The sequence below is a fragment of the Girardinichthys multiradiatus genome, chromosome 1 (assembly GCF_021462225.1).
Source record: "Girardinichthys multiradiatus isolate DD_20200921_A chromosome 1, DD_fGirMul_XY1, whole genome shotgun sequence".
Lineage (NCBI taxonomy): Eukaryota > Metazoa > Chordata > Actinopteri > Cyprinodontiformes > Goodeidae > Girardinichthys > Girardinichthys multiradiatus.
Genome location: NC_061794.1, coordinates 24,126,351 through 24,150,299, shown reverse-complemented (window position 1 = coordinate 24,150,299; position 23,949 = coordinate 24,126,351). Strand labels below are relative to the sequence as shown.

The 23,949-nt window shown below is 38.9% G+C and overlaps 1 protein-coding gene across 1 annotated transcript; it reads left to right on the top strand.

Annotated features, from left to right (window-relative positions):
- Window positions 1–4,898: 4,898 nt before the first annotated feature.
- cacnb3b (calcium channel, voltage-dependent, beta 3b) lies at window positions 4,899–23,699 on the top strand. The gene is made up of 12 exons (XM_047376108.1): window positions 4,899–5,014; window positions 5,112–5,233; window positions 5,460–5,512; window positions 8,525–8,544; window positions 8,728–8,808; window positions 14,798–14,856; window positions 15,051–15,151; window positions 15,283–15,434; window positions 15,859–15,954; window positions 16,076–16,246; window positions 16,336–16,379; window positions 20,989–23,699. The coding sequence occupies exons 2-11, from the start codon at window positions 5,199–5,201 to the stop codon at window positions 16,363–16,365; spliced, it is 798 nt and encodes a 265-aa protein (XP_047232064.1). The 5' UTR covers window positions 4,899–5,014; window positions 5,112–5,198; the 3' UTR covers window positions 16,366–16,379; window positions 20,989–23,699.
- Window positions 23,700–23,949: the final 250 nt, after the last annotated feature.

Here is a 23,949-nt window from a genome sequence, read left to right as displayed (position 1 = left end):
TTCCTGTTTTAAATGTAATTTTTTTTTCCATATTAAGCACTTTGAATTACATTATATGTCAATGGTTCAATACAGATACAAGCTCGCATTGCCTTCATACAAGCACTTAGCATCTCTACAAATTCTAGTGTAGTTATAGAGATTTGTTTCATATGAAAAATGATTAGACTCAATGTGAACCTCAAGGGTTGTGATGGTTCTGTGAGATCTGAGGCATGGTGGGACAACATGTGTAGCAGAAGCATGAGGAGACTTTCTGACATGTCTGCCTATAAGAAATAGAGAATCCACCACAACATCAACAATATGCAGGAGTGTACACAACAGTGCTGCAGTCAGGGCATCAATTTTCTATGTGAAATTAGTATTGAGGCAGCGCAGCAATAGCTGTAAAGCACTTATTCTGAGCATGCCTCCCTCCCTCACTGTAACCACAGCCGGAGGGGAGGAGGTTTCTGCTGTTTTTCTGTGCCACGGGGAGAGGAGAGCACTGGCAACAGAATCATGTCTGCCTCCGACTCGAGTGCTACAGGACTGATTAACAAGGTACGCTCCTAACGCTGCCTCCTCTTTAAAAAAGAAAATCTCTCTGCATGCAAACTCAACCTTTTCGTCCATGAGTCTTTTAAATGGCTGCTCAGAGACAATCAGGGGACTTCACTGTTGTTTCGGCACATGTGTGCATGGGTTCAGTCACTTTGCCTGCATCTCCCCTCTTCTTTCTCTCTCCTCCCTCCTTTTCTTCACCGAATGTTGACATGCTGCACTGAACACACTGGTTTTTTCATAATAACTGTGTTCAGCATAAACTGTGGCATTAAACTGAGATTGTGACTCAGCGGCTGGCCCATCTGTTGAACATCATAAAATTCGGATAGATATTATGTTTAAAAAGTCCATCCACTCAGCTATAAATGTGTTTTGAGTCAACAATGAGCAGTGTGGTTCCATATCCCCCAGAGGAACAGTACACCTGGACTCAAAGAGATGAATAAAAAGCACAAAAATGTAAATACCACTGTGGTGCAGCTTGAAACATCCTGAAACATTTGCAACCTTCTAGTGTCTAATGTGTAACTCTATTTAGTTAGTTATAGTATTTTGTTTTTGTCTTCTCATTGGATGTCACAAGTGATATATAAGTTTTATTATGTTTATGTGTCAGTTTTGTCCTTTTGGTCACCCTTGACTTATTTTGCTCATTTTCACATTCTTTTGTGACTACAATTTAAATTTATAGCCATTATAATTTTAAATTTTTTTTTATTTTTCAGTTTTGTAATTTTTCAGGTCACGTTTTTATGAAGGGACCTTTTTATTCTATTAAGTCTGACTTAATAGACTCAAGGCACTTCACTTTTGTTGAGACAACATGTGTTTTGAATTGGCGCTATATAAATAAACTGAATTGAATTGAATTAAGTCTCCAGTTTTTCAGTGTTGCAGCTAAGCTGATATGCGTGTTTTCCATGATACAATTGTGGATTTTCAACTGCCACAAAGTCCACTCAAGACTATTATTTTGTCTGCTTCATTACATATATTCCGTCCATGTGTCTAACCACCATTTTATACTTGTTATACTAAAAAATCTTAGTAAAACCTGTTAGATTAAGCACAAACTCATTTAGGGGGAAACATGTAGAGCTGCCTTCCTCACTTGTTTGTGATGTGTATGTGCTGCCCTCTGCTGGTGGTGATCTACAATTGCTGCAGTGTCATCGTCTCGTGTTTCAGTCTCTGGTGGGACTTCCAGTATGTTACTTTGTTTCCTCTGTCAGAGGAAGACCGTGGGTTATTGAGCACAGTAGGTGTCTGTTGTTTTAAAAGAGAATAGTTAGACGTGTTCATTTCTGTGTTCCTGTTATCCCAGCATGAGTGTTTATGGCATAAAATGGTGGAGACAGAGACAGATACTTAATTACAAACCTACCAACACCACAGAAGAAAAAAACTGCATCTGATAAAAGAAATGAGATGGTCTATTTGACATGTACGTGCTTACAACCGAGATCACCTCTAACCTAACATCTAAGGAAGAAAGATCTGTGGTTTAAACTATAGTCCCAAAACCCAGCATATAAAGCATATTGGTAGCTCACTGGAATAAGCCAATATTTTCTTGTGCAGAATATCCCAAGTTTAATAATCTATCAAAACCTTTTGGTTCCTAACGGTCTGAAATGTAAACTAAAGCCCTTAACAGAGTTTACAGCTAAGTGTTCACTTGAAAATAGTTACTGAGATGCTGCTTTACAAATCATTTTAAAGGTTTTTTGCACCAGACACAGACTGTATGATGCCTCCGCATGTTTGGATGTTGCTCTTCATGGAATGCCAAAAGTGGTCAAATCACATGACTTGAAACTTTGACACAATGTTTGCTCATAAACAACCCATTTTTGATGGGTTGTATTTGTTTTGTTTACATGTGAATACTTGATGGGTTTTTAACAGCCAAACAACACATCCACAATGTGTTTTTGACACCAATGGCTTTCCATACTCTTTGCACCCGAATATCAGGATAATGTGCAAAGCTTTTGCCGAATTTCATATGATTCATTGTCCAAAAAAATACTAATTGATAAAGAAAATATGATGGCAAATTAATTTCCTGCCACTCTTGAAAATATTTTTAAAGCTAATTAAAGGGTTTACTGCTATCAGAGTGACCGACTTGTGTGTGGATGCCTTTGCTGCTGAACTGTGAGGTGCAGCCTTCATTACGGAAAGATGACTTGCATGCCAGAATGCCGTACAAAGTCTTCTTCTGAGATGCTGGACCAACTCAAAGAGGTTGGGTGGAACTGAAATGTATAAATTATTTTCAATATGAAATTTGTTTATTATGTCAGTTTAAAAAGGCTTAATGAGAATGAACAATTAATTTGTCTGACTTGAAGACTTGTTGATTTCCACAACTTGGGAAAGAATTTGGAAACCAACTCTAAACAATTACAGGGTCAAAAATTATCAGTTCAAACAAGAGGTGTAACTATATCTATAACAACACAAGTTCCAAATCTCTGTGGATTGAAAGGTTGCCTACCGAAAAGGAGGTTCTTGTTTCAAAATTGAATCTTGCCAGCTGGACTAAAATTTGCACCTGAGATACAGATTGAGCTATTTGGCCACAATGACAAGAAATAGCTTTTAGGGAATCAAGGAGAGGCTTTTAAAACTAAGAATACTGGGCCAACTACCAAGCATGGTGGAGGTAGAGTTATGCTGTGGTTTCTCTGCCAGTGTTAATGACGCACTGAACATTGATGGAATGATTAAGAAGACTATATCCAAGTTCTTCAACAAGTATTTGCACAGGACATTGATCCCAAACACACATCCAAACTGGTTTTGTAGTGGACAAAACGGTCTTCTACAATGGCCTATTCTCTGACATCTGCTCAGTTAAACATTTGTGGTCTATGTTTAAATGTCGGATCTGTATCAGGAAATCAATAGGTTTAAACTAATTCAATAATTTCTGATGGGAGTGATCAAATGTTCAGGGAGAATAACGCTGGGAAACTGTTGATGGTTACAGAAAAAGTGTGGTCTAGGTGAAGCTTCCTATAGGGGACATGATCACACATCCTGTTCATGCAGTGTTGAGCAGATAGGTGAGGTAATTTCATTAAGGTCTTCATGATGTGAACTGTGTCAAAAACAACAAAGCAGACTTTTTTGAGCTTGAATCAGGTTCTTTTTTCTCCGTTGATAGACATTAGGATATCATATATAAATAATTCCTAAGCTCTTTGCCCTAGAGTTTTGTTCAAACTGTTTTTGAGGACTTGTGAAAACTAAAGACATGCGGCTGGGCAGGAAGAGGGAAAAGACAAAAATGGAGGATCAAATAAGCCTGATGCTATTCTGTAAGGCTGCTAATTTCTGGGTATGTGAGGAGTTTTAGAGCATATTGGATGAGCAAACTAATGTTGATGTGGAGGATGAGTGAAGGGAGGTTTGGGTTTTAATGTTTATTCAATATAAACTGACAGTTCTCAGGATTTCTGCATTGTTTGCACAACCATTTTCTATTTTTCTATTGTCCATTCTTTCTTGCATTGAAAAGAAACATTGTTTTCATTAGCAAAGGTTATTCATTGGTTTATATTTAACTATTTACTCATATGCACAAACTTTTGTGGGTATTAGTCATACTTAGAATTTGTGATAGATTTTCTGTACTGAAATAATGTTTTTACACAGTAAAATTACAAAGTGCCAAAAGTTTAATTCATCTATTGTCATGGTGTTTTTATATTCAGCCTTTTTGGTTGCAGACTGGATTTCTTCAACTCATGTTGCATCTGGGTGAAGTGGATAAACAGAGAATGCTGGTTGTTAGTGTTGCGGTACTCATGCGCATTATGTTCTCATGGGAACAGCTGCTTTGGAAAGTTAGCGGAAAGGACAGGCAGGTGCAGGGACAAGTGTAAGATGGGACAGAAATGGAGGATACAGCATGGAGTGAAGTAGCATCTTTGCTACTTGCCTTTTATTATCAGGAGACAGCTCCTCCCAGGTGTTATGCTGAGATGGATTCATCTCCTCCTCCACCTGTGAGAGTTTGATTTGAAAGCTTTTTTACTCTTTCTACTTTTGTCTGTCTTGAGGGTTCAGCCGATTCCTACACTAGTCGACCCTCTGATTCCGACCTGTCCCTGGAGGAAGACCAGGAGGCGTCTCGGCGTGAAGCCGAGCGCCAGGCTCAGCTGCAGCTGGAAAGAGCCAAGGTGAGTGGCAAGAAATCAAAGAGTTTCCTCATATTGATCTTCATTCCTTACAAATCTGTGATACCAGACATCAACTTTCATGCTAAAGTTTCTATGTTGATGGGTCTCATGTATTACTGCGAATACCTTCAAATACTTGTCTTCAACAGTCCAAGCCAGTAGCATTTGCAGTGAAAACCAATGTCAGTTACTGTGGGGCCCTTGATGAAGATTGTCCAGTCCAAGGTGCTGCTATTAACTTTGAAACCAAAGACTTTCTGCACATAAAAGAGGTAAGAAACATTGGGATCTAACATTATATTAATCTATAGTAAATGAATACCCAGCATATATCACTGTTAACCCATTGTGCATTTTCCTTCTCTTCAGAAATACAACAATGACTGGTGGATTGGTCGGCTGGTGAAAGAAGGGGCAGACATCACGTTTATCCCAAGCCCGGTAAAACTGGAGGCCATGAGGATAAAACAAGAACAAAAAGCGGCTGCCAGGTCAGAGCTCACGCAACCCTCATGGATTTATTTGCTGCCACTCTGTATTTCTGAGCTTCTGTGCCCTAATTTTTACCAGCTTCCTCTGCAGCACATGCTCTTTGAAAACTTTGTAAAGATATAAATAGTTATTGCTCATGTGTTGAGCTTATTTTGGAGCTATCTTAATTGCCTCCTGAGGGGATTCATCACGCATTATAAAGTTTTGCATTATGTCGCTCTGCAGGAAAGGAGGGAACGCATCATCGGGAGGTTGGAGGTCCACCCCTCCATCTGCAGGTAAGTAGAACTAAAAGAGCTAGGCTTTGCTTTCTGTCGTCTGAGACGTGGTGCCCTCCATAGGTCAGATTTTCATTAGGTATAGGGGTTGTTCATAGTAGGAAAAAAGCTCATTTTAAAATGAATGTTAAGCTTTTTTTTATTTTCAACAGAAGGCTGCACACTTACCAAAATGTATGTGCAAATCTTCTCAGCTAAACATGGCATCACGCAGACTCCAGAGTTCAACAAATTCTGGAATTAGATGAAGGTGTTTTCCAGGTCTGGGTTAATATGGAAAAAAGATAACACAGTGTGGAAATAATATATGTGAAAAAAACCAGAAACTTATTAAAACGTGTTTGTGTGCTTCAGAGATTTAAAGGAAAGAGGTGAAGTAAGAGTTTGAACTGCAATCCCACATACAGCACAGTCCTCTCAGATCAGCATCCGCAGACACCTTTACTGATACACATCCACATAATGTATTTTAAAAACCTTAAAGAGACAATCAGATCAGAGTCAGATCTTCATGCTGAAACACAAAACTTTCACATAAACTACTAAAAAGCCACTTTTTGAAAGACCATTTTCTAATGGTGACCAATGATCTATGGAACTTCAGTTTTTCCAGTAACATGACAGAAAACTACAGAACCAAATATTTACAGTATAGATCCGTATCACTGATTCTAACTCAAAAATACGCAAATATCAATAGCTAGTAATAATATTAAACCTTAACAGTTCCCTGAGAATAGCCTTATAATCTACTGAGTAACTTACAGGGGCCTGCCCCTTTCCCAACAGTGTTTAGCCTTGACAACTGACAGAGAGTGATCAATGCATTTAACAGAACAGCACCGCAAAGTCCACACCAATAAAATTATCGATTTATTTCCCAAATCTGGGTTCTACCTAAAGAGGAATATTTTGTTTCCTCTGGCCAAACTTAATATCATTATTATCCTGCAAAAGCTAAATCAGCTGGCTTTAACATGGCTGAGTCGTGACTCATTGAATTTCCACTAAAGGTTTCCATCCTCCTCAGGATGGAAAAGCTCTGCTCTCACATTGTGTCAAAAATATAATTCACCCAGAGACATTCTCCCAAGTTCTTATTCACACAGATGCATCCTCCTGTTACTGCTGTCAAATAATCTGCTCTGAAAGAGGATTGAAATCCATATAACCAGTCCTGGACCTAGTACTGAAAACAGAGAATGCGTCGTTCTGTTAGCTATTGGTTTGCCACTTCTGCTAAGTGAAACAACTAAAACTAAATACATTTGTTTCAATACTTGTTTAAGGTAATCAACCTGTCTCAGGCTTCTCCGCTGCTAGTCTGTCAAATAAGGGATCACATAACATGTTGTATGTGTTGCACACTCGAAAATGAAATATAGGTTATACAGACATAGAAAATTTAAAACCCCATTAATATTTAGATCTTTATTAAGAAATCGTTAGATAGTGATATTTAACCTTTTTTTATTTATCCATAAATTAATAAAGAAAGTCGTTATTTACCAGTAAAATCCAAAATCAATCAGCATTCACACTAGTAGTCCAGTCAAGGGATCGGCCCATCACTAAAAGTGAAAAAATGTATACCTTAATTTGGCCTGGTTTGCTTTCACACAGAGATTTTTTAGACCAGACCAAACAAAGTCATGCATATGTAACAGATGGTTGAGAAGAAAAATCTCTGTCTCATCAGTTTTCTGTTGCTACTTTGGTGTTCACATGTAGCTGTGAGCCTGCACCTCTTCACTACTCCACGTTGTCCCACGGGACATTTTCATTTGGATTTGGACTCTTACTTTGTTTTTCCTCTACTGCTTCTTCTTCTACCCAAATGCACAGCTCATATTTTACATCCTCTCTTCCTGCTTTTGGTACACTGGCCATGCATGCATTCACACTGCAACCTCTCCAGGGTCCGGATAAACCATGCCAAGACCAGCAGTTGTACATGTGCCGGGGTACTACTCTCAGATTCCTTTCAGGGTCGGCGATGGGTTCACACTGGTGAGATCCGATACAGAAACTGGACTCTGGCTTGGTTCCAAAGGTTTTGGTGTGAAAGAGCAGTCACTGAACAAAAGATTTCAACAAACATCTGTATTCTAGGTGATAAAAAACTTACATCCTACCACCTAAGTTACAGCTGACCGTAGTTCTTATGACTGAAATAATGTTTGTGAGACTCTTCTTGTAGCCGGCTAACAGTCTCTGACATCAGTTCAGTGTGAATATTTAATAGTTAAGAACCACGGTTTGTCTTTAGGAATTTGACAAAAGGCCACATTAGTTTAGAAAATAATTAAGAACAACAATTTGTACGTCTACACACAACTGGTATGCAATACTTAATTAGATGGGTAAATAAAACATTATTTTAATAAAATAATATTTTAAGAATAAGATTTTTTGAATAACATTTTGGGCAATTAATGTTAATTATCCATCACAGACTCATAGCCTTCATTACTAGACGCTGCTCCAGTGTTCTGTCTGAAGGTCTCAACCAGCTCTTCTCACCAGGGTGTTCACTCACACTCAAACAGTCAGGAGCACACCAAACTAAATGTGCAAGGTTTAAACTGGGAAAATTACCTAAAATGCTGAGTCACCATGTTTCAGTCCTCTTCTCTGATATGTGACAAGTACTGTGTGATTTTAGCCATTTAAGTGGGAATAAATGTGGGGTTGTCAAAGTTGCATTTTTATTACGTTTCACATAAAGTTTTAAAATGTACTTTTTTCTGTTTTTATTGTTTAAACTACTTGAAGTTTTTCAGCATTGTTAAAGTGTAAGTTAAATATGACCAGATTAGTTACAAATCCATCCATCCATCCATCCATCACTTCAATTGAGATCTGGGGACGAATGGGAATAAAAAATGTGTAAGAGCCCTTAGACTCAAATCTGGACTACTTCTGGTATTTGTTTTTTTTCATTTCAACTTTGTAGTCTTCTGATTTTTACATAAAAATATTTTTTAATCCTAATTCTGTTTGTCCTAAAAGCCAAACAGAAGCAGAAACAGGTATGTTTGTCTTTTTCCCTCTTTGTCTCTCTCTATTCTTTAACTTGCAGTCTGTCAATAAATGCATCGCCTTCCAACTTTTACATTTGTAACAAAATATTTCATGGAGTGTGTTTCCTTTCACTTCAACATTTTTGCATTCTCTCACCCTCCACCACCTGTCTGTGTTTGTGACCTGTGCAGACTGAGCATGTTCCTCCCTATGACGTGGTTCCCTCCATGAGGCCAGTGGTGCTGGTGGGCCCTTCACTGAAAGGCTATGAGGTGAGTCGATTACTCAAAGAGTTATCTGGTGTTACCTCAAACACGTGACCACATCCAGTCTGGAAGTGCTTGTAATATCGAGCATGGGTTTAGTCGTGCTTAGAAACTCATGAGGATTGTTTAAATCAGAGAACTAGGGCAGTTTTAAACATCTTGAGACTTTAAAATTACAATGTCAGTGACTCCAAACGATGGAAAAAAGACGCATTTTGTTTTTTCAGCAGTGTTTCTTCTGAAGAACAGAGACTATCCTGTACTATGTACAACACTTACTCTAAAATTCATGCTTCCCTTCATTACAAGCACACTTCATTCAGACAACAACAAATACAAAGCAAAGTTAAAACATGTATATAATTTGTAACTTTGTATTGCAGTATTTGATAGAAAACATAGTGTTTTCAAATATCTGCAGTTTTCTTATTGTGATCTGGACCAACCCATAACATCCTCTAAAGATTATGCATCACATGGGTCTGACTGTAGTTTATAAGCATGATACTTCCAACCCATGTTAGAGTTTGGATGGGAGGTGGCTTGTCTTGAAACAAGAGAAGAGTATCCAGTAGACCTCTTTTAAGCACTGATGGGATCATCCTATGAGTCCTCCTCCAGTCTTGTTTGTCACAGTCTAGTTTTTTATACTAATAATTGCTCTGACTGTAGATGTGAGAAAGGTTATAAGGCTGATACATATTCTGTAAGAACAAATAAATCTGTTATTGACACATCATCTGGGCAGAACTTTGTTCTTATGTGTTCAAAAACTGTGGTGTGGTTGGCCTGTAATCTGAGGAGAGTGGGGTTACTACACTGTTATATCATTATGCTGCTTTGGGAAATCCCTATGAAGACTTCCCAGGAGTTCTGCACTTGATTCCCTCACAAAGTGTAAATCCAGAGGACAAATTGTTGTTTTTTCCGAGTACATACAGGACATTAGTTGAGCAACCTTTTACTTGTAGCAATTTATTGACTTCTAAAGACCAACTCACATAACCTGCCCTACTTGAGTGACATGTTCTCTTGTCTTTCAGCTTAAAAAAGTAAAGTATACTTTCATTGTAAGTTAATTTTATATAATAATATAATTGTTTGGGGTACACCCAAATATATAGGCTTTTATATAAACGTATGTTATGGTTCATACATGAACAACAGAACACCAAAATAACTGTAACCAGACATTTAATTTTGTTTGAGCTGAATCTCTGGGACTGTTCCAGTTTAATCTGGACTGGATTTTCAGATCCAGTGGGATTTTGGTGGCTCTCTTGCACTATCGAAGGAACAGCAATAGTAATGATTGCTGTCGCATATATGACAACCTCTAGGAACAGTTTAACTCAGTATGTCTCCTCATATGAGCTGATTCATTAATATTAGAAATGTATATCATAAACACTCTTACTATGAATGAAACCTTCAAAAACACATTGCTGTCTCTCTTCTGAATCCTTCAGTATGAAACAAGTCTGTGTTTGGAGGCGAGTGGCGTGTTTCTGAGCCTCTGTGTTTTCTCTCTGCCCTGATCTCTCCTCTGTGATCTCAGACACTGCATGCCAAGCTGTCTGTGTTTGTGTGCATGTGTGTGAAATATTTATACATTGCGGTGGCGATGTGCTTTGGGGTTGCTCCAGTGGTGAACACCAGCTTGCCTCCGGCTCCCTCTTTCTCTTGTTCTTGTTCTCTCTGCTTTGTCTCTCTTGTACATATTGCATGCAGCCACTCCTCGATGCTCTTCGACATGGACTCCTTCTTCTCTTTTCTGCACTCCCTCTTGTGGTCATTCTGCTTCTCTGCATCATTGTGAAAGAGCTACATTATTTTAAAATCAGTATCCATCAATATTTGTATAGCTGCTGGAAAATAAACAGTACAAACATGTACCACATATTGATGTTGCCTTAGAAGAATCCTGAATGAATGAATTTTGAAACATTTCTATTTTTTATCTACAGTATTTGTGGTTTACCTAACTTAGCTGAAACGTTCAGTCTTTGTATGAGTGATTTAATTATCCATAACACGTCACTGCTAAAACTAGCGGAGCTTGACAAGTTTCCTGAGATTCAAGATGAGCACAATACCTGCAAGTAAAACTCAGTGCTAAACTCAAACAAAATTTCTAAACAAAAGTAACATGAAACAATACAATCGTAAGTTACATTTTCCTCTCTCTGCAGTCAGTAGAGAGCTTTAGATTTGGGACCAGTGTTTGGGTTCATCTAGTTGCAAGATGGAAATAGCATTTGCTAATCAATGCGCTCAATGTCCAAAATAACCTACTATCAGCACACCAAGCATTTGTCTGCAATTTGTACTTTTAAGCACCGCAGGGACATGTTTGCATATGAAGGTAGAAAAGTACTATAATGTCTGAGGAGGATTTAATGAGATACAAAATGCAAATGTTGGTAAATGTTTTTTACTGCAGGTATCACTGCTTTAAATGTGTAGTAGTCATGTTCGGTTTTGAGCTCAGGGTTGGTAAGAAGACCTCCAAATTTTCAACATCAAGTTCCAACTTCACAGAACCTTTTTGTTCATTTTTCTAATTTGGAAATAGTAAAGATTAACTTCAGAGTAAACTGAAAAAGTCCACATCCTATTACACTGCTGTTTTAAAATATTAGTATGATAGTACTTTGTCATGTTTTTCTTGATGGGACCAAAATGCAGACAGGAATACGGGAGGATGGTGGTGGTGAGAATTTAATGAACACAACAAGTAAACTTACAGAGAACACAAAGGAAATCACACAAGAACCAGGGTAAGAAAGAAACTAAGGAGTTTAAATACTGTGGAGATGTGATTGTGATAACTAGAAGAACAATCAACACTAAGTAAACAGAGCTAACTATAGAAAATACAGAAATATGTCAAAATACAAGACCGAAAATACAGAACTCAGAAAAAAAGAGTAAATCAGACAGACAGACGGATGTTCTAAAACATTTCTCATTTAATAAATCATGTCATATATCTATATCCGCAGAGATCTTTCAAATGCTGCAAAGGAGTGGTTCTCAAAAATCATACAATAAGTACCACTCTGTAAATACTAGGGTTTCCACACTGACAAATTCAGAGGTTTACATTTTATGTGGGGAGAGTCAGAGATTTCTCACCAACCCCAACCTCAAAATCCAAGGTGGCCGCCTAACATGCAAAACCTTCTAATAACCAGAGTAAAAACTGTGTGTTTACCCTTTTGATGATTTGCGTCTCATTTAATCTTTCAGACACACAAAATAGAAAATTATTTTGTTGTATGAAAGGCAGACATATACATTTAGCTCATATTAATTGATTTACACTCACCGGCCACTTTATTAGGTACACTTTGCTAGTATCGGGTTGGACCCCCTTTTGCCTTCAGAACTGCCTTAATCCTTCATGGCACAGATTCAACAAGGTACTGGAAACGTTCCTCAAAGAGTTTGGTCCATATTGACATGATAGCATCACACAGATGCTGTAAATCTTTCGGTTGCATCCATGATGCAAATCTCCCATTCCACCACATCCCAAAGTTGCTCTATTGGATTGAGATCTGGTGACTGTGGAGGCCATTTGAGTCCAGTGAACTCATTGTCATGTTCAAGAAACCAGTCTGAGATGATTCGTGTTTTATGTTATCCTGCTGGAAGTAACCATCAGGAGATGGGTACACTGTGGTCATAAAGGGATGGACATGGTCAGCAACAATACTCAGGTAGGCTGTGGCGTTGACACGATGCTCAATTGGTACTAAGGGGCCCAAAGTGTGCCAAGAAAATATCCCCCACACCATTACACCACCACCACCAGCCTGAACTGTTGATACAAGGCAGGATGGATCCATGCTTTCATGTTGTTGACGCCAAATTCTGACCCTACCATCCGAATGTCGCAGCAGAAATCGAGACTCATCAGACCAGGCAACATTTTTCCCAATCTTCTATTGTCCAATTTTGGTGAGCCTGTGTGAATTGTAGCCTCAGTTTCCTGTTCTTAACTGACAGGAGTGGCACCCAGTGTGGTCTTCTGCTGCTGTAGCCCATCCACCTACAGGTTCGACGTGTTGTGCGTTCAGAGATGCTCTTCTGCATGCCTTGGTTGTAACAATTTGAGTTACTGTTGCCTTTCTATCAGCTCGAACCTGTCTGGCCATTCTTCTCTTACCTCTGGCATCAACAAGGCATTTGCGCCCACAGAACTGCCACTTACTGGATATTTTCTCTTTTTCGGACCATTCTCTGTAAACCCTAGAGATGGTAGTGCATGAAAATCCCAGTAGATCAGCAGTTTCTGAAATACTCAGACCAGCCTGTCTGGCACCAACAACCATGCCACGTTCAAAGTCACTTAAATCACCTTTCTTCCTCATTCTGATGCTCAGTTTGAACTGCAGCAGATCGTCTTGACCATGTCTACATGTCTAAATGCATTGAGTTGCTGCCATGTGTTGAGAAGTTGGACAGGTGTACCTAATAAAGTGGCTGGTGAGTGTAGAAGCCCACATTGCTAAAAGTATCTCACCATGGTTACTGAGTACATCAACTGGAAGATCCAACTGGTTTTTGAACTTTGACCCAGAACATGGTTTAGTTGGGCAGATGTAATTTTTGTGTCTGGGTAGATGTCCTTGTTCTTTTTAGTACCACAGCCTTGGGGCGGCCCAGGGACCCCCAGTGGTGCTTGTATCACAGTTATAGAAAATAATAACAGTTTTTATTTGAACAGACCTACTCACTTAACATAAAAAAACAACATTGAGGAATGTACTTACAGTGCTGTGCAAAACTATTTTGACCATTTACAGATAGTTTGCGCTTTTGTGTCACACCTTAATATTTCAAATCATCAAACAAATGTCAATATAAGACAAAGATAACCTGAGTAAATATAATTAAATTAAATTTATTAAGTGAAAAAGGCTATCCCAACCAAACTGTCCATGTGTGAAAAGTAATTGACCTCCTAAACCCAATAATGTGTTGTACCACCATGGTAACAACTGTCATTAAGCATTTGAGGAAACTGTGGAGAAATTGTAGTCCCTTTTCTGTGCAATTGTTTTTAAGTTTAGCTACATTAGAGGTTTCTTTTCAATAAACAGGGTTTTTAAGTTTATCCCAAACCATCTTAATTTTAAGTCCTGACTTTGACTAGGCCACCCCAAAACCTTATTTTTTTAACCATTCAAAGATGGACTTACTGGTATGATTTTGATCATTGTCCTGCTTTAACCACAGCTGAGCTAAAGGTTGCTAAACAATGTCTGGATATCCCCCTTCTGGATTTTCTGGTAATGAGCAGAATTCATGGTTCCATTCCACTACTGGGAAGGTTCACTGCTGTTTCTTGAGTTCTCCATTTTTGGATAATGGCTCTCACTCTGGTTTGCTAAAGTCCCAAAGCCTTGTCCCAAAGTCCCACAAGACTGATGTTAAACACTTTTGGTTACAGTCATGTTTTAAATGAACTGATAGATGTCAACAACTGTTTTTCTCATCTGTTCATGCATTTCTTGAGTTTGGAGACTGACATGTCCCTTCTTGAGATATTTTGGTCTACTTCTTGTTGTCAAACAGGTTCTATTTAAGTGATCTGTTGATTCTACATGTCTGCCTGTAATCAGGCCTTGGTATGGCTAGAGAATCTGAACCAAAAAAAGTGGTTAATCACAGTTAATTCAGGATTAATCAAGGGGTCAAATATTCTATGACAAAGAGGCAGGTTGGTTTGGATAGATTTTTTTATTCTTAATATATAAAATCATGATTTGAAAACTATTTTTTGGCCATATTTGGCTGATTTAAAAATTAGTTTGATGCTCTGGAACATTAAGTGTGTCAAGAAAGAAAAACGGAATACATCTCTAAGCCGTCAACTATATGTTTTAATGGCACTTAACAAAACAGGGGAAGATATAATAAACCCTGTCCTGAAATGTTATTATTACATTTATTTTCAAACTTCTTTGCACTTTGTGTCTCTTAGGTGACCGACATGATGCAGAAAGCCTTGTTTGACTTCCTAAAGCACAGATTTGACGGCAGGTGAGCATGGCTGTCTCTGCTCCTCTCCACAGAAACACTGTGCCTGAGTTCATTGTGATATTCTGCCTATCACATTTCATGGCGGGTAGGATACAGCATAATGGGAAATTATTTTTAGCTCACTGAGAGTACAGTTTCACTCCTTTCAAATGGAACAGCCGTGGATATGATGTGATAAGATGCTCCTTCTTTAGGATCACTATTACACGGGTGACCGCTGATCTGTCTCTGGCGAAGCGGTCGGTACTGAACAAGAAGGCCATTATGGAGAGATCCAACACGCGCTCCAGTCTGGGTTAGTGATGAGAAAAGCTGTCTTGACTCTTTCGGAGCTGAATACAGATCAATAGGAGCTAAGAATAGATACCTCCACTGTCTCTTGAGTTAAAAATAAACTGTTGCATATTTTGTTTGGTATGCTCTCAGCTGAGGTCCAGAGCGAGATAGAGAGGATCTTTGAGTTGGCGAAGTCTCTTCAGCTGGTTGTCCTGGATGCAGATACTATCAACCATCCAGCCCAGCTCCTCAAAACGTCTCTGGCTCCCATCATCGTCTATGTTAAAGTCTCCTCCCCCAAAGTACAGTAATGTCTAAATTAGGTTAATTGAAAACATCATAAATAAAAATAATCAAGCCAGTTGACTGCTTTTTTCCTTTTTAAAAACAGACTGATTATTGTCATCCTTTAAATGAAAAAAGAGCATAAACATGTTTTGATTATTTTTATTTATCAGGTTAAAAAGGTCAAATATTTGATGGTTTAATTTCCAGTTTTACATTAAATGGGGTTCAGTTTTCACTCTGTTTATTGTGTAAGACTTTTATTGATTTACATTCTTTTAGACAGTTTGTTAATGAAGAGTTGTTTGCTCACGCCACAGCACTGCAGGTGAAATATTTCTGAACCTTTCAGGCTAAAGATGAAGTCAAGTACTGAAATTAAACTAAGCGAATGTATGCAATGAGGAAAACATTTTCTAAAAGCTTTGATTTATCCTACAGGTTCTTCAGAGGCTGATAAAGTCTCGAGGGAAGTCCCAAAGCAAGCACCTCAATGTCCAGATGATGGCCGGGGACAAGCTGGCTCAATGTCCTCCTGTATGCCCCTCCTAGTCCCTGTGCCTGATGTGAAATAGGATTCAGAAAGTTATGATGGAAAAAACTGAAGCTGAATTTTATTTAGAACTATTTTGTAACATTTGTGTTTTTGGTCTTTCAGGAGATGTTTGATGTAATCCTGGATGAGAATCAGCTTGAAGAGGCATGCGACCACCTGACCGAGTACCTGGAAATTTACTGGCGAGCTACACACCTCCCCTGTTCTGCCCCAATCAACCCCTTACAGGACCAAAATCTGGTCACGCCACCATCAGCTAACTCCAGCCAGCAGGTAGAAACACACAACCAATCAGAATTTTATACTTGCCCTTAAGTTCTATTAATTAGTTTCAACTTCTCTCCTTTTTGTGTCCAAAATAGTTTTCAGAGACTCAAGAGTTGATAGAATGATTCCAGTCACAGATGTAGGTGAGCAGAAATGTTTTAGTTTGTTTGAATCAAAGCATGTCCGTATTTATCAGGTCTTTATTATTACCTTATTTAACCAGGAAAGACACATTGAGATCTAAAACGTTATTTTCTTTAGTTTGCTACTGCTTCCTCTTCAAGGAATAGTAGGGATTTTTTCTGAAGATGGGTCCTGTGTAGTTGTAATCAGCAGTTGTAATCAGTGGACAGCTTTCTGAATAACCTCAGTTTGGAGAAACATAGAAGTTGCCATCATATAGTTGATCTAGTCAAAGGTGGGCCTGTTCTACATTGGATTTATGCCAAGTAAAAACACAGTCAGTAAACCTTTACATCACAATTACTTTATATTCAACTGATATTTAAAAGAGGTCTGTGTTAACTTGCAATGCAGACCATGTTGATCTCTGGTTAGTGTTTGCAAGAGCAATGCATAGAAAACATCCATCCATCTATTGTCTATATTGGTTCATCCTTACATGGTCACGGGGGGCTGGTGCCTATCTCCAGCGACAGGCAGGTTACACAATGGACAGGTCGCTGGTCCATCACAGGGCAACACAGAGACAAACATTTAATCTAAGGGGAATTTAGAGACACCGGTTATCATAGAAGTCAGGCAAAACATTCACAGGGAGAACATGCAAACTCCAAACAGAAAGAGCCTGGGCTGTGATTTAAATTTCAGGACCTTCTGGACAGAGGAACAACTATCTGATAGAAAGAAAATGAATGTGCAAAAAATCTATGCAATTAAAACTTTGTACGTCCTTATTTAGTTTTACACTGCATTAATTTTACATTTGTGTTTCCCATAGAATGGTACTGATAATGGAATGGGAAGTAACACAGTCTTTAGTGCAATTCATAAAAGAAATATGTGTAATCTATCTTCCTTAGAAACTGCAAAAAACTTTATCAGAGTTAGAGCAATGATTACAATCAGTAGCACTAAACCCCACAATTAACTAGTACAGTTTTTACAATATATACTCAGGGTGGGGAACGTTTATGTTTTGGTGATCCACAGCAGACATTTAATGTACATTTCTAAATCAGTTTACAAATGTTAAAACTTTATTATCATGGTAATTAATAACTCAATTTTGAGGAACACAAAAGGTTTAACTTGAAAGCAAAACTAAGATAAAATATTTTGAAACATGAGAAACCCTTTTGCACACTTTCAGGAGGAAGAACAGTCACCATCAACCACAATGAGATCATCAAGATCATTGAGCAAAGGATGCCATTGCTCCCTAAACTGGGACGGGTGAAGTGAATTCCAAAGTTTACTGTGACTTTTAGTGCAAATGTTTTGCAAATGTTGTTAAGAACCAGGGCTTTTGTGCTATGGAGCACGCTTTGGGTACATATCCCAGCTTAAAGATATTTCACTTAGGTGGACATCCTCCAACTCAATAAGACAAAATTAAGTCACTGCATCCTATGGGTGCAAAAATCTATTTATTATTGCATCATAGCCTTCTGGATTGTAATTTAATTACATTTTTGAGTACCTAAAGATTCCCACCTATAATATATAAAGTTGTGATGAATGTCTTTATGTATTGTGAATGTGAAGGAGAACTCAGAATGGCTGTTATGAACATCTGGTCAAGATCAGAATCAGAATCAGCTTTATTGCCAAGTTCGTGCATACAAACAAGGAATTTGCCTCCGGTACACTTTGCTCTTTTGTTCTGTTTTTGCATTACAGAATATACAAATTTACAATTTACAATTTACAATTTACAATGTACAATATACATATATCTAATAAAAAAGGTGCATTTGCAACATCTGTTTGCTGTTGTTTTGTACTCTATTGAATGTTAATCAGAGAAACAGCCTGGGGGAAGAAAATGTCTCTGTGGCGGCTGGTTTTAGCGAACAGTGCTCTGTAGCGGCGGCCTGAAGGTAAAGCTCTGAACAGTTTATGTGTAGGGTGTGTGGGGTCGGCAGAGATTTTAGCAGCTCTTTTCCTGACCCTAGACCTGTATAAGTCCTGGATGGAGGGAAGGTCAGCTCTGATTATTCTCTCTGCAGTCCTGATTATTCGTTGCAGTCTGGACCTGTCCTGTTTGGTGGATGAGCCAAACTACACTGAGATGGATGAAGACAGGACAGACTGAATGATGGCAGTGTAGAAGATGACCAGCAACTCCTGTGGAAGGTTGAACTTCTTGAGTTGCCTCAGGAAGTACAGTCTCTGCTGGATGAAGTGTAGACCTAAGTTAACAGCATCATCTGCCGACCTGTTTGCTCGGTAGGCAAACTGCAGGGGGTCCAGCAGGGGACCTGTGATGTCTTTCAGGTGCTTCAACACCAGCCGCTCAAAGGATTTAATGATCACAGACGTCAGGGCTACAGGCCTGTAGTCATTTAATCCTACGATGGTGGGTTTCTTGGGAACCGGGATGATGGTGGATCGTTTGAGGCAGGAGGGGACCTCACATTTCTCCAGTGACTTGTTGAAGATTCTTGTGAAGATCGGAGCGAGTTGATGTGCGCAGGCTTTCAGACATGATGGGGAGACATTATCAGGTCCTCCAGCTTTCTTTGTTTTCATGCGCTGAAAGAGCCTGTTTACCTCTTCCTCTGAGATCTTTATTGCAGGTAGAGGATCTGATGGTGGGGGGTTGGTTGCTTTATGGGAGGAATTTGTTCTTGAATGGGATGTAGAGGAAATGATTTGAGGTGTGAATGGCTTCTTGTCATGTCTGCAGTAGAAGCCATTCAGACGGTTGGCCAGAAGACGACTCTGTTCAGGATGGGTGGAGGGGCTCTTGTAGGCAGTCACGTTTCTCAGACCGGTCCATACAGCTGAAGTGTCACCAGTAGAAAGGCTGTTCTTAAGCTTCTCACTGTAGCTTCTCTTGGCTGTTTTGATCTCTTTTGTTAGTCTGTTCCTGGCCTGCCTGTGCCGCGCCCAATCTCCACTGCTGTGAGCTTCTTCCTTTTCCCTGCGCAGATTCCTGAGGTGTGGAGTGAACCATGGCTTATTGTTCTCAAAGGTGCAGAAGGTCTTGGTCTGCACACACATGTCCTCACAGAAACTGATGTATGATGTCGCCACATCAGTTAGTTGGTTTAAGTCAGTGGCTGAGGTTTCAAAAACAGTCCAGTCTGTGCATTCAAAGCAGGCCTGTAGCATCAGCTTTGATTCCTCAGTCCACTTCTTAACAGTGTGAACCTTGGGTTTAGAAGCTCTTAGTTTCTGTCTGTAGGTTGGGATGAGGTGGATTAGATAATGATCCGAAAAACCCAGAGCAGCCCTGGTAACAGCATGATATGAGTCCTTTAAAGCTGTGTAACAATGGTCCAGTGTGTTTTTGTCTCTGGTGGGACACTTAATATGCTGTCTGTATTTGGGGAGTTCATGGGAGAGGTTTGCGCTGTTAAAATCTCCCAGTATTATGATGAAAGAGTCCATGCTTTAACTAGAATAGATTGTGGAGGATTTTTTCCACTCGCTGTATGCAAGACTATGTGTTCTCTAACTGTTGGTGTTTCACTTTACAGTATGTGGTACAAAGGATATGGGATCCTGGGAAGAGTGGGGCGTTTGAGTGTCTCCTGAAGTTAACTCCTGGTTCATGAGAGCCATCATGTTAATAGTTTTGGTGCAAATTAGCTTTGCTAATGAAGTGAGAAAAGCCTGTAACTGTCCTTGTCAGGCTGTATCTAGATGGCTGTGCTGCTGTCAACAGACCTTGGTCAGCAAGAGCTTTTTAAGGAACTGAAAGCTTTTAATTATCTCTTGGAAGGCAGATGTTTTTCTCATCCTTGTGGGAAGCTGGAACCAGCTTTAGTAAAAAGTTTCATATGTTGCCTTCACCAAGTAGAGCTGAAGCTGGAAAGCAGGAGAGGGAGGGTGTGGTATCCTTTCCCTAATGAAAAACAATTCAAAGAACGCTAAAGAAGGAAGGTGAAGTGTCTTTTTCCCAGCGGGTACAGATGTGGAAGAGAAAAAGGTGTTAACACAGATCCTTATTTTGTGTTCAGATGCTTGGAGGTCTGGCCATATGAAAAGTAAGAGGTTCCACTATAAATGTTGCACACAAATGTTAGCCTATGAATGTGCAACAGATGCAAAGTAACAGCAGTAACAGTTGATATGAAAAGACAAAAAATGTTTAGGGCAGGAGTTGTTTTAAGATGGCTCAAATCTGCTTTGCAACTGTATCCCAATGGTCTTGATCTAAACTGAGGTCATTAAAGTTAAACACTGCCTGCAGGTAAGATACTACATATTGATTCCCTCTCCACAAAACCCTACTCAAAGCTATTTGCTTTGAAATAAAAAATACAATTTTCAGCTCCAAAAGTTACTTTATGAAACTTTTTTTTTTATAAAATGTTATTTAACAGAAACTTTGCATAAAATTAAAGTATTTAATGACTAGGAAGAGGTGTAACAAACATAGGTTGGTGTTCTGTTTGGATTTAGTGCAAAAGAAAAATTTCAAATGTTCTCATTCAATCATTGTTCAGTGCATACACGTAAGAATCAGCAAAAAAGGAATAGGTGAAAAGCAAATACAACATAAAGCTTAAAGAATATTTCTAAATACAGATGTGTGTTTGTTCCCTTTTCTGCAGAAGCAGCCTGTGCTGTCGGCTGGGGTCACAACAGTACAGACATGAAGAACAGGGACCACCAGGGGACAGCAGCAGTCCTCTCATCAAAGCCAGCCTCTACATTCTCCACATCTGGTGCAGAAAAAAGAGCAGGGTTCTTGAAAAGGGTGAAAGAGCAGAAGTTTGGTGAGCTGGGACAAGAGAAGAAATATATGACACAAGGAGGAAGATGTCACCAACTCCTCACTGCTGTCCCAGGGGCCAGATGTTCCTGCTTCTACTGTCAAGTGATAACTCAGGCCCACTTTCTGCAGCAGCAAAAGCACTGGTTACAGAAATCGGTGGAAAAGTGCTGTCACTGTTCACCTCCTGATCACCAATCCTCCTATGAGATCCTTCCTCCTATCCAGACAGTAGAAAAATGACCCTAATATCCTTTAGAGATGAGCCAGCCCATGTGTGTCTACAGTTGTCTGAAGCACACAAAAGCTGATTCATCTCTCACTGGAGATACATCACACCTCTATGGGGTTAAAGTAAAGTCCATAGTACCGTTGGCACAAAGAAGCTGCTTGCACAATGACCATGTTTGCAGTGCAGGGCTCGTAGGGTTTAATGTTGGATACACATCGCTTCTCTCTCTGGCGAGGAGGTGCGGAGAGTGACAGAAAATCAATTCTGTACGTCTTCCATGTCTGCAGCTTTAAGTGAGCTGTCATTTCAAATGTTTAACTAAAATGCTTCCTTAAAAGTATGATTGCTTCTGTCAGAGTCATCGCAGTGTAACATTTGCATGGAGACTAGGAAAATAATCAATTTCATCTTTCTTTTTCTCTTTCTTTTTTATTCTTTCTGTCTGCTGCTTTACCAAAACAGTCTTTACAACTATCTGTAACTCATATCCTGGCTCTCGGTATACCCCAATGCATATCTTAACATATAGCTTTTATGCAAATAATTTGTAACAAGCACAGATAGCGCACAGTCTCTATACATCTTTGCCACTGGTGTGAATGTAAGTTAAATCTGATCTGTTGGCTGAGGAAAAAGTCCTTAAGGTAAAAATGTGCAGATGGTTGGAGATCATTCCTTAACAATTTTTTGTTAAAGAAAAAGTTACACTCCTGACAGATATAACATAATTACAACTTTGCTACATTTAGCTTTTGTTGTTAAAGTATTTATCCAGTAAAATTATTCACACTGCATTTGCCTAAAATAAATTATATTTATACAACAATGAAAGTCACCAAAAAACGTATGAAGTATTACTATTTTATTTATTAAATACTTATTTCTGCCACAGCTTTATATTCGCAGAATGCTTGTGATGGTTCTTGATACAATATGGCTCACCACCCAGGGTAGCATCTTAACACGGCCACCAGGAGCACTTGTGATGACGTTTTCTGTCATTTCTGACTCAAATGTGTTTTGCATACGCAGCATGTTTGGGAAGTGGGCATGTCCTTGTGTTGTGCTGGGGCTCCTGTTTGGTGCTAAGGAGGCCTAACGCGTTGGGGGATGCTTTCTCAGGGTGCCATTCATGCCAGAACCACCAATGGTTGTAGCATAACATGCTACCAACAGATTTATTCATATTTACTAAATGCTTAGGTTATTTTACTCCCAAAAAGATAGTTTATGTTAATTTTAATATATAATGCATCACTGAACTGGGAGAGAAGGTTTGTGAATTTTCTATATTTCTGCATAAATTAAAGCATTATCATATTTTTGCACAAGTCCAAAAAAGAGAAGCATATTACCAAATTATTGCAAATATAATTATTATTGAGGAAAAACATCACTTGCTACCTTGCTGGGACTGATAAACCATATTTGAAGCTTTCAAATTTGCACAGAACAGAATAGTTGCATTTATCTGTTTTTTGATAATGCACTCTTTTATTAATAAAGTAGGAATATAATAAAATCTGACCTTGACAACATGTTTGAGAAGAAGATCCGCAAGGCCCTTGAAAAGGGTTGTCCCGGTCAACATGTGTTTGTCCCTTACACCTATCCGAGTCTTTGGAGAACAGCTTTTTGCTGATACCTAGAGTCCTAATGCAATACTTACTTCAAATCCATGTATGCGCTTGAAAATTCAGGAGCTTTAAGGTGCAGTAAAAAAAAAAAAAAAAACATTCCATCGGAACTGAAAATATTACGTTCATGTCGCTGCAGTTTCTGCCTCTCCTGACAGTGACAGATGTATTGTCACAACTGGGGTTTCTTCAGTTCAGCGTTGCTCTTCTAAAGATACATCTGCCTCAAAACATCTAGCTACAGTCTTCATGAAACTCACATCCGGCAGCTGCTGACAATGTTTTTTAGCACCACTTGGCTAAAGTCCAATTCGACTTAATCGTGATCTAATAAAATTTACTAGAAAATGTTTTTTTTCTTGCTTCATAAACTGAAACAAGCTGGAAGGACTCCGACTAAACCTTTATGATTTAACTAGTTAAAATGTACTCTTTTCAGCAAACTAACGTCTGCATTCCTATGAATGTGCCCCAGAGACATCATAGCAGATGTTAGTTTATGCGATCTGTATGACTGCTGTGCTGGCATGTCCCACAATCAAAGCAAAAGGAGCATAATATAGCATTTAAGGATGGCAATGATACACAGAAAACAATCACACGATAAACAACAAAATTTTATATATACAGTGCCTTGCGAAAGTATTCGGCCCCCTTGAACTTTTCAACCTTTTGCCACATTTCAGGCTTCAAACATAAAGATATAAAATTCAAATTTTTGTGAAGAATCAACAACAAGTGGGACACAATCATGAAGTGGATTGAAATTTATTGGATGTGTCAAACTTTTTTAACAAATAAAAAACTGAAAAGTGGGGCGTGCAATATTATTCAGCCCCTTTACTTTCAGTGCAGCAAACTCACTCCAGACGTTCAGTGAGGATCTCTGAATGATCCAATGTTGTCCCAAATGACTGATGATGATAAATAG

Excerpts from the sequence above, each read along its gene's own strand:
- cacnb3b (XM_047376108.1), top strand. The coding sequence starts at position 5,199 with ATGAGGATAAAACAAGAACAAAAAGCGGCTGCCAG. Across the intron at positions 14,857-15,050 it reads AAGCACAGATTTGACGGCAG|GATCACTATTACACGGGTGA; the intron begins GTGAGCATGGCT and ends CTCCTTCTTTAG. Across the intron at positions 15,435-15,858 it reads TTAAAGTCTCCTCCCCCAAA|GTTCTTCAGAGGCTGATAAA; the intron begins GTACAGTAATGT and ends TTTATCCTACAG.